The sequence below is a fragment of the Ascidiella aspersa genome, chromosome 2, assembly GCF_963924565.1.
Source record: "Ascidiella aspersa chromosome 2, kaAscAspe10.2, whole genome shotgun sequence".
Lineage (NCBI taxonomy): Eukaryota > Metazoa > Chordata > Ascidiacea > Phlebobranchia > Ascidiidae > Ascidiella > Ascidiella aspersa.
Window position 1 is genome coordinate 26,892,059 of NC_139448.1, and position 11,919 is coordinate 26,903,977.

At 34.5% G+C, this 11,919-nt stretch overlaps 1 protein-coding gene across 1 annotated transcript; it reads right to left on the bottom strand.

Moving 5' to 3' along the window:
- Window positions 1-4,385: 4,385 nt before the first annotated feature.
- Window positions 4,386-11,919, bottom strand: LOC146164599 (WD repeat-containing protein 91-like). The gene is made up of 13 exons (XM_083382470.1): window positions 11,747-11,919; window positions 10,702-10,929; window positions 10,061-10,215; window positions 9,640-9,804; window positions 9,230-9,336; window positions 8,864-8,994; window positions 8,527-8,783; window positions 8,204-8,357; window positions 7,389-7,604; window positions 6,943-7,060; window positions 6,465-6,580; window positions 5,788-5,982; window positions 4,386-4,848 (listed from the first exon to the last, which is right to left on the bottom strand). Exons 1-13 carry the CDS (start codon window positions 11,867-11,869, stop codon window positions 4,690-4,692), a joined length of 2,124 nt encoding a protein of 707 aa, XP_083238596.1. The 5' UTR covers window positions 11,870-11,919; the 3' UTR covers window positions 4,386-4,689.

An 11,919-nucleotide genomic window follows, 5' to 3' on the forward strand; every position in this document is an offset into this window, starting at 1 on the left:
AATTCTAGACCAGGGCCTATAGTTCTTCTTACATATTTATGTCTTCCTTGCAATTTCTACTTTGACAACTTGTTACATTACTGTAAAAAACTGTGTTATGACTAGACCAGCGCCTTTGAATATTCTTAAAACTTTTTATAAGTCTAACTAAGCCAAAAAATAGTCGGGTAAGAACGAAATTGTGAGGTGCTTTTGGAAATATATAAGCGGAATGAAAAAATACATTTCAATTGGTTGCTTATCCTTCAACCTTCAGGTTCGAGCATTCTCTATAAAAGCACGGGCAATGATATACCTCATAACAGAGATACGTATGTCCCTAAACAGAGCGTACATCTCAAACGCCTATTATGCGTTTACTGTTTTGTTCTTGTGATAGTCTTAGAAGACTTAGATTTAACAATGAAAGAACTATATGTTCACTGCATGCGGTACGTGAAAAACCAGCGACGACTGACATCACCCATCCGTTACAAAATAATCATTTTCGTTGTTCTGCAGGTACCAATGCATTTATTGTTGACACGTGTATTTCTTATCAGAACGCAATCAAGATTGTTACCATTTAAATGCTGCCCTGTTTACTATTATAAAACAACGCGATACAAACCAGCTGTGAAAAACGCCGTGTTTATACCAACGCGGCGTTGTTTGTACGACGTTTTAACTGAGAAATAAATAATACTTTGACACGCGCGAAACTTTCGCGCCTTACGGTACCACGTGATGTTGTTTTAAGATCTTTATGAAGTCAGCAATTTGGAAGTTTTAGAGCAGACTTGGCGCCACCTGGGCGCATTAAACCTTAGTTTATCATGTTATAAGTAGTTGAACTATTCACCGCTTGACCAGTTATCATTTAAAATTGTTTAAACAGGTAGAAAACTTCTTATAACCTTGAAAATTAATTTAGTATTGGGAAGTCGAAACGATGCCGAACTGGAACTTTATGAACCGGTTTTGGGCAATTTTTCCCGAACCGTAACCGAACCTGAGCCGTTTTTTTGGGTAGATACTTAAACGCCCATTGTGAGGTTCCAAATCCAAGAATTATTGAAACGCTTCCTATTGGCTGAAATTTCATGACGTCACAGATAACATGTTGAAATGTAACAGACGATCAGCTGAGCGGCCGCCGGCCGTACTAGTAGATCGGAAATTTATTTTTCTTAAAAGAGAAAAATACCAGCGAGACGGTATTTGAACATTTTTTTAAATCTTTTAATAGGACACATCGAACGGCTCCAGTGCTGACCACCTCCGAGAAAATTGCATTAGCCCAAAGCCCATAGAAGTAAATGTCTTGTACATAAAAGCATACTGCTGCTGCGAATACCTTAACGAGTCAACACTACTAAAATGTTTACTACAATTGTGATTAATCATGACTAAAACCATTGTTTTTAATGAGGCCTTTTAAATTTTAAGCCGTTTAAAGACATCTTTTGATACTTTTTAAATTAGAGTTTGGAAGAAAATCAACAGCTTTCGATATTAAACAGTAAAAATTAAAATGTACAGTGTACCCAATTATATTTAACCAATACTATACAAATATGAAACATGATATCTCAGTTTAGATAACGTTATTTTACATTGATTCATTCGAATTAAGGAAAAATTAAGGACTTGATTAAACTGAACTGATAGGAAGTTATTAAACTTATCCTGACAGTGCCCTCATAAGAAAGTATTTTAAAAAGCATACAACATGATCTAAAAGAAATAAAAACTTTCATGGAAACACTTCAGTGTATTAAAGACACAATAACAGAAATCAATGAAGAAACATTAAAAACAAAAAATTGAGTAATCCTGATAAAAAACGAACCACGAGCATCAAGGGAAGAACTCCAAGTATTAAAAGATGAAAATAAAAAAATAAAAAACATAACTAACATGCAAAGTGATCATACTTTCTTTATTAAACCAAGTATTAATAACAAAAGATAATAAGACATGGATAAAAAAAAAACGGAAAAATTCACAGAATAAATAGTCTTGAAGTGATTTTCAACTTTTCATATACATTCTCCACCTTTTAGAAATTTGCAATTAATATGATTAAAAGAACACTTTAATATTTGAAATAATTCATGTAACGGGATGTAAGACAAGCAATTGGCAAGGCTAGCAACATATATCCATAATAAGCTTGCACCCAAGATCTTGTCTTAACAGGAACCGTCACTTTTCGAAGCTACATCGGCTCCATGGGAACGAGTTGAGATACAACCATACCACATTGCCTGCTGGATTCTGTTGTATGAACAACTTTATTGAAGAAAATCTAAAAGGCTATTCATAGGCATGTAGAATCTAGTGGTAATAACATCAGATATGCCTATCAAATAAAGACAAAAATAGAACATTGCAGTGTTGTGAACAAATTAATTAAGTATCAGTCATGTCATTTGTAAAAAAACTTAAGTTCAAGTCAAATTTTTTTCAAAAATAACAAGTCAAGTCCCAGTCAAGTCAATACAACACTAAAAAAAAGAAATAATATATACAAGAATGTAATAGTTAGGTTTGAAAAAAAAATACTAAAATCTAGGTTAAACTTTTTAGCAAGGTATTCATATTTACAATTAGTAATGAAAATTATTAATTTCATCAAAAGGAAATTTTAAACGAGCAACATTACAGTGTGCACGATTGTTAGTTGTGACTTTATTTTGCTTGACATTATATGAACATAAGCTTTTATAAAAAAATAAACCTTTATAGATTTAGATAATCCGTTCACAGTTCTGTCTTGAATAGATAAATTATCCCTAATGATCAGCTTCTTTAGTTTGCTTGATTTAGGCATTTTTTATGTAAAAAAATAGGCATGCAATGCTGTAGGCTACTTATAATAGAGAACAAGTCCTCTGTTGCAAACTTAACTGGAATATTGTATATCAGTAAATTAATCTTAAATACCACAGTACCATGTAAATATACTTACATTTTTATGAGAACGAGATGTGCATTGTGCACACAACACATTTGGCCAACTTTATCACTATGGACCAACAATTCTGTGTTTATTAAATAACAACACAACAAAGTTATAAAGTTTAGTACAAATACCCAACATAGTTGCATACGGTCTGTTAAGCAGCATGTCAGTTAAGTGTACAATTTGTTTGTAATTGGCTTTGCACACCAGCATTCACACACAAATCACAACTGGGTTTGGCTAGGAATATTATTACTTAATTTTAAACCAACTAGTTTTTGAGACCATACTGCTACAGTGCTACTAATGCTTGTCCATTTAACCAAAACAATGGTGTAGTTATTTTTCCCTTCTTTTAATAAGATGCAAGAGTGTCATAGTCTTTGTCGCTGGTCAAGAATCCTACCACAACGAACATTATTTGGGTTAGCGTTTGAGTTTGATTAGGTTAAGCAATATTATCAAATAATAATACTTGGCCCACCCTCACCCAAACGCTAACTGACACCCTAACTTAAATATTGTGCGCTGCTTCAATAATTGTTTCAACGCTGTGGTAGGATTCTAGACCAGCGACAAGTCTTTACCCATAAGTCAAATAATTTCTCTCATTTACCGACGCGACAATAAACAAATTTTTTACACTTTTTCTTCAACTACTAGTCTACTACAGCTGCGCTCAATAACAATGTATGACGTCATGAAATTTCAGCCAATAGGAAGCGTTCCAATAATTCTTGGATTTGAAACCTCACAATGGGCGTTTAAGTATCTACCTTTTGTAAGATTTTTAAAAATCGAACCTGAACTGAACCGAATATTTTAAAAGAACCTGAATCTTATCCGAAGCCGAACCTGTCAAAAAAGCGGTTTACTCCAGCATGACCTCGTAACTTGTATTTCACAGAGTCAAGTTTATACCATATTAGGAATGTAAAAAAAATAATATGTTGTGTACCAATAATATCTAGATTAAACAAAACGCAGCGTTTAAAGTTTTTAAATTTAATGCGCAAAAAAATCGCACAACATGCAGCTTTTAAAACTCTACAATATGCAGCTTTCGGAACTCTTGAGCTTTATAGACGGCGGACCAAGTTTTATGAAAGCAAAGCTTACCGTCAAAATTTGTCGAACACGAACACAGACTGAAAGTATGCAGGATTCGATGCTTAGATTCGAAGTTAGCCTATCCTAATAGCAATAACAACCGTCTAAAAAAGGTTCGTTTCTCACGCTGATAAAAGTATCTAAATATTAGATAGGTCTACTACTCAAATTATGCTACAACTACTCAAATTATGCTACACCGCGTATATTTGTACAACTGGGAAAGGCGGTTCCGTTTGTTTTTCTTTTTAGTTAAAACACCTTCGGAGAAGCATTACTTCGCCTTGACCAAAAAAACACAAACTATTTTATGATTTTTAAAAGGCAAAATATAATCACAATGTTATGCAGAATTGCTGCTGACCAGAAACTGTGTAATTAGGCAATAAAAATACATTTTGTCGTCATTTAAATTCGTTATTGCACGCGAAATGAATGGTGGATTGCACGGACCGGACAAGTTAGGTCCTAAAATCGCCCATACGCCGACATGGCACTTTATCGCAAAACACAATCAGTTGCAATGAGAAAAATAGACACGTGGCACTTAGTATAAATTCGGAATCGAAAAAGTGCAATACTGTTAACTCATAACTCCACAATAATGCAACGTGACGCGTCAAATCGTCCAATCAAATCTCCTCGAGCGTGGTCAGCGACAATTGACCGTCCATCGAACCGCACAGACAATATGACACGTTGTTGAGCGATGACCAATCGACGCAGAGGACCGGCGTACGGTGACCATCAATCGCCATATGCTTCGTGAGAGAAGCGCCTCCGACGTCAACCTGTTTACGTCACAATTAACAACCAACCGATAATGCGGTGACGATATGCAGGCCACGTAAAATATGGGTGACAACGCAGAAAATCAGTAGGTTTGTATACTTCTTTTTCGCGTCTTTTCTGATAATAATAATTACAATATTTTTGTAGCAGGTTGGTTTCAATCACGATTTAAACTGTTGTATTCTGTTTGACATTGCGAGTTGGCGACCTCGATAAATTGCGACCAAAGTTATTACCAAACTGTTGTTAATTGTTGTTTTAAAACAGCGGTTCTCAACCAGTGGGCCATGGAAACTTTTTAGATGGGCCACAGACCAATTTAAAAAAGCTAGATTTATTGAAGAAATTAGTTTCATTTGTGTCACTATACCTAATTTTACAGGAATAATGGCTTGGGGAGCAATTGAGTAGGAACGTAAATAAAACATAAATTTATTGTTATATGCTCAGCTATATTTTGTTCTAAATCTTTTTACAGTTTGTCCATTCACAAAAATGGGCCATGAAAGAAAAAAGGTTGAGAATCATTGTTTTAAAACAAGGTCAATTTTACCAAATAAATCAAGAGTTGTACCATTCATATACCGACATGATCAAGCATGTCCTGTATGTGAAAAACCTTGCTTGTAAATTGTACAAAGAGAGGTTAAGCCATCATTACTATGGGCCAGCAACAAAACAAATTATTTGTTATATTATTACCGTTTTTCATTGTTCAAAAAACAACAACTGCAACGACCTAGACTGGGGTATTAGTACTTAGTAGATCGTGATTCGTGACACGAATAATTGTTTCATAAAAATGTTTGACTATAGGTCTTTTGTCTTTACATTACAAAAATATGACTAACGACATTTTATTGAAAAAGTTTTTACCAAATCGGAACAACCATTTGATTTCAAACTTAAAAAGTGCTCGTAAGGATAAACATACCAACCTCGTAAATCGTCGACGAGTTTCCGGCACAAGTTATAATGTGCTGGCCTTTGGCGTGAAAATCGAACAGCTGGCCACCAAGCGGTTGGTTTATTTGCTTGTAGCCGCTGTAGCCGGTCACTTCGAACGGCCCGGAGGCAGAAACGTGAATGGGAAGGTTAACTGTGTTGTGTCCCAGTATATCCCAAACTTTAAGCTATAAAGGGCAAAATACATGTCAATAATAAGAAACCCCGCATAGCAGCGGTGAAAGTAAATTCAGGAAAGAATTGCTGTTGGTGCGGTGTTCCGAACTAAAGTGTTAAAAATGGTCAGAAAATGTCGCCTTTTCAGCATTTCTTTTATTTACCAGGCCATACCGTCACTTCCTTACAGATATTTAAACTAAGATTAAAGTGCTCATTTAGGCACTTTGGCGAACCTCGTGCTTTTCCAGATTTACTTCTTTTGAACGTCATAAATTAGAAAAAAAATTCTTTATCGTTCAAAATTACTCTAGTCTTACTGCTGCTGAATAGTTAAATGTAAAATATGTAGTGCCTTACCAATTGATTTATGCCAGGGCTAAATAAATAACCTAAAAAAATACCTTAGTTTGTTAACTCTTTGCTTCATAAACTGTAACATAAGTTACAAACTTCAACTTTTTTCAATTTTATTTTTTCCAACATAACTTACTTTTCCATCTGAGCCCATGGAGCAAATCTGTTTGCCGGCATTATCGGAGAATTGCAAACAGTAGACGGGTCCATTGTGCATCTTTTTGGTGGAAATGACTTTGTAATTTCCAGTATCTAAAGGAAGATGGAGAACAGTCAGACAAAAAAAGTAAAATGCACTAAGGTGGTAACATAAATATCTTATTGGCTTCAGCGCAGCAGGAAATTTTACAAAACAAAACTCAAACAGTATAAATTAGTGTTTTTAACCAGCGGACCACATTGCACTTGATGGGAAATCACATCATCTCTTGTTTGCATATCTCAAATTCGTCTTTGCCCTATTATGTTTGATTTAGCTTGGTAGGATTATTTCACGAAAAACATGGCAACGCAGAATAGGTTTCCAAAAGTGAGGGCAAATGAAGTTCAAACAACACCAAGAACATTGAAAACCACTGGTTAAGATTACATGCTGTTAAATTGGCAGCACTTACTATACAGAGTTACATTTCCCTTGCTGTCTCCAAAGGCGAGGATAGTGCCACCCTCATTGTAACACATACACATTATATGACTTGTCTCCTCAAGAGGAATTGTCGTGTCAATAGTGATCTAAAAACACACACACATATTGTAGACCTGACAAAACATTTAAAAACTGGTTAATTATGATAATATTGGCCTTGTATTTAAATTGCCTATGTAATTACTTGGATGTTTAATCACATGAAAATTGTCAGGGTAGGAAATAAAAGCAAATGATTAAGTTTATCTCCAGTCATGCCAACGCTATAGATTACTCTAAATATAACAGGCTGTTTGGTATTAATTAAACAAACAAAACTCGGGTTAATTAGACATACTTCCAGTAACCAAATATTGAAAATAAATATAACGAAATCACCATCTAAACTAGCTAAATTGCCCAATCGTGACATACCTGTCCTTTACCAATGTTCCAAATGTTTAACTTTGAGTGGGCATCTAGACTGTTTGACCTGTCATCAGAAATGCATGAGGTGGCAAACGAATTTGCATAGGGCTGCACTTTTATTTGGTTGAGTATTTTTGGCGTAGCACTCAAACTTACATCCTGTACCGTTTGCCTTGTTGTGCTGTCATACAACCTTACAAGTCCATCTGATGCTCCCAGCAGCTGGAATACAGTAAAACCATTATTTTTTGACGAAGAAATGTCAACCAAAATTGAATGGGTATGTTAATCATACACTTTAAAAGACCTTCGTAATCGTTTACAGCGGTGGTTCCCAAAATGTTTTTGGCTCGCGCCACACTAAAAAGATCCTAAATATACCGCGCCACACTTTTAACATTACAACAATAGAGTCATTTTACAATCACCCTTAACAGCACACGACAAACTAAATGTAAATGTCTCAATATTATTAATTTGTAATGGATAGTGCGTATTCAAGTCTAAAATGCTTGCCTATTGGTAATACAAATACTTTATTATCCAAAATTACAAAACATTTCGCCGCACTCTCGGCAATCTCTTGAGGAACACCAGTGTGTCATGGCACACAGTTTGAGAATCACTGGTTTACAGACACAACGTGAGAATGAAAATATTTTTCGATTTAATAACTTAGGTAAAACAGATATTGTGACGTTAGCAAACTGTTTACAAATACCACTTTTTCAGAAAACATTTTCGCTTCTATAGATCTCAAGAAAGTAAAAACATTTCAAAAATCAAAATATTATTGAAGATATCCTAAAACTGAGTCTTACCAACAATTCGGAATAATTTAACCACTCCAATGCTTGGAAATGTGACTTTGATATTATAGTTGCGTAAGTCTTTGAGGAAATTCCATTGACACTCCAAAGCTTCACAACACCATCCACGTCACAGCTTGCAACAATCTGTTTGTTGCTGCTCAATCTGTTGAAATTGCTAATGCATTATTTTCAGTTTTGTCGTGACATTAGTTAAATGTGAATTTTTAGAATCACAAACAGACATGTTTAATATTATTATTGCTACCCAAAACAATTAAACATCCTAAATCACAGATAAAATCTGGCAATTGTAATTACCGTATATAAAGTACCTGCACTGAGCAATAGCAGAATGATGCTCATGGGTTGTTTGTGTTGAAGTTATAACAAACTTGCCCGGAATTTTCTGGCTGTCTTCTGATTCTTCAGTAAGAGATTTGTTTGAACTTGCAGAGTTATTTTCACTTTGTCTTGAAACTGGAGGAACACTGTCATTTCTGTTCAAAGATTTCCTGGGAATATCAATGTTGTCTGCCAGTGGGTTGTGTAGTCCAGCACTTTGATTTTGTAGTGCACTTCTCCTTGGTTCCTTTGCACAAAAACAAAGAAATTTAAAGTTTGATTTGTTAGCTATACTTAAAATAACAGTGCTGCAACTTTAATACATACTGAGGAAGATGCCAAATCACCAAGAAGCTCTTTTCTTTGCTTATAATATCCTGATTTTTTGACAGGATTCGCAACAGGCATCGGTTCTTGTTGTGTTGGAGGAACAACAGAATGGTCTTGTGCATTACCCACTACATAGCAACAGAAATGTATTTATACTAGTAATCCTACCTGCACTATGTTTTAGAAAGTTAAAAACAATTAGTAAATAAAGTCATAAATTAGTTAATAAAGTCATGATGTTAAAGTTGGTACAGGAGACTTAAGTTTTTGTATAGTAGAGAAATCAAATTGTTTTCTTATATAGATACTTATAATAACAACACCAGTCTGACAAAAAATGAATATTTAAAATATTATGCATACCAGTTTTGGCAGGTTTCGTGTCTTTTGCATTTGCAATAGGGGATTTTGAGGAGGGAAAAATTTTTTTTGTAGACTTTTTCTTTTGTTGGCTAGGAATAGGGATTGCTCTGGAAAAAAAAAGGTATTAATTGGTACTCCAGCAGTAGGACCGAAATTACAAAAACATTACTTTTGGAATAAAACACAACACAGAATAAGACCGAAAAATGACTGATAATACTTGCAATACCGTTTTAATCAGAAAAGGGCTAAAGCCGTTGTGAATAAGACCTAAATGGCCAAAACAAGCCGTTACAACATTTTATCCAAACCTATAAAAGAAAAATTATAAGTAAATCATAATCTTCATTTATATATTTGGAATTATGTTTAAATGCTAGAAAAACTGTCATATTTATAAGATGACATACTCCTCTGCGGATCCTGGTAGTCCAAGGGTTTTTATAAGTGAAGTTGTGGCATTTGGATTTTCATTTGGATATAAAGTTGCTTTTAAGTGTGATGGTTTTACTTCCACCTTGTTTTCCCTGGTTTGAAGTTTGTTCAAAACATTCACCACATTGGGAGGATGCATGCTAAAATAAAATAATTTGTTTGTCAAATAAATATATAAATGAAGAGTTTTTAGGCTTATTGGTTCAACAAAACTTGTAATTGTAAACCCACTGTTTTTTTTACTTGTATTAGATTCCTGGTTCTCTATGTATTATACTTATGAGCACCGGGAAATTACATATAATATACATAACAGTTGAGTTTACAAATGAAAGATATAATTTTTCTACACAAACACATAGTGGTCGTTATAAGGTCATTATCAGAAATGCATACCTCGATAGTATGACTGACATAAAGTTGTGTAGAGATAGAATAAATGTGTCTGCCCAATGCTTGGTAAAATAAGTACCAAACTGCTTGCTGTTTTCAGGATGACTGATATACATTGCTGAAAACCACTCCTTCCATTCTGAATAGTTGCAAAGTTCCTAAAAGGCAAAGCTATTTAAAATAAAGAATGTTTACTGTTTACTACCACATTGGAAAATTTGGCCTGCATGGGAAAAACATCCCTCATGCAGTTCCTCAATCAGCCACAAACTTAGCCACACATTTGCCTAGGCAAATATCAGCACAAAAATCGTTCAGTGCAAACTTGAGTCAGAAAACCTTCAATACTAGCAACTTAACAAGTCTCAGTAGAGTTTGCAGTTAATGGTAGTAAATTATGTATGACAAGGCAAATTTTTGCAGATTTGTTATTACAGTCACTTGAATTTCAGCAGTAATGTTATGACAGCAGCAAAATTTGCGGGTTGCTTAATCAAAAGTTCAAAGTCTGGGTTTAATATAGCTATAATATGAGATTTGTGTGGATTAGATTACTACCTGACTAAGTTAACTGGACGTGGTCAGGACAAATAAAATATCAAGGATGGTTTAACAAACTGTATTTAATTTTTTGGTCATATTACCTCTGACTTTTTTTCAAAAAATTCTGCACACTCTTTCTTTTTTCCATTCTGTAGACATGCCGCAATGTACAAGCGATAAAGGTTGAATTCTACTTTTCTCACAGTCGGCAAATATGAGTCTTCAAGTAAGCAGAAGAGATGTGTTTCCAAAAGTTTCCAGTATGCAAGCAGTGAATCAATATCATAGTTGGCAACAAGTGACAATATGTACTGAACAATTTTTTCCACCTAAACACACAAATAGAAGAGAGTGATCTCCAAACAAGATTTATAACAAATAAGGTAATTAACTTGGCTGCATGTAGTGTCCTGAACCCAGTTTGCATGTGTGTGCAATTTAACCCACATGAAAAATCACAGTAAAATGGTTCAGCCGGTCGAGTCAATCAAACATGCAAAGCTTTAGTCAGGCTTCTGCTTTTCAGTTAGTTATTTATTTATTGCTGCACAAGTTTTATCCGATTGAATGCTTTAAAGCTTCATAAATTTTATGATTACAGCCACGAGATCTCCTGGTGCAGCGCCAAATTTTAAGGTGTAAAGGTCTGAATTTTTTTGCACACCTTAGGTTGTAAATCCTACCACAATTTAGATTTTGGTTCTGTTTCAGAGCCCTAGCACGATAAAAATTATTTGAGTTGGGATGCGGGCCTACTTTTGGGTTGAGGTAGATTAAGCAATAACAATACTTGACCCACCCTAACCCAAATATTGTGCATTGCATCAATAATTGTTTCAACACTGTGGTAGGATTTTAGACCAGCGGCTAGCTATTTTACAAAATCTAGGTGTGCAATATACTAATTCAGGTGTGCACTCAAATTTATTTGAGAACATATGGAATGTGTGTGACAGAATGCAGATTTGTTTAGATCTGATCCTGTGAATGTGATCAATAATATTTACATCCCAACTCGAAAAATAGGATGTAAAATCACCAACCATTAAAAGTATTTAAATTTTACTAAAATCACTACATATGTTTTAATTTATTTCAATATTGACAATTATGAAAACCGCAATTTTAAACCAATTTTTACCCAACCTGTTGTGTTTTTTCTTGTTTTAAATCTGTTTCAAAACTTTTCATCGTCTGATTAAATCCTCTGTGAATCAGATAATCTTGGAAAAGGGCATCAAGTTGACCAGTACAATTTGACCAAGCCATCGTGAGCAGTTTAAATCAACCTTAATTACTCTCGTTCAAGTTAAATATGT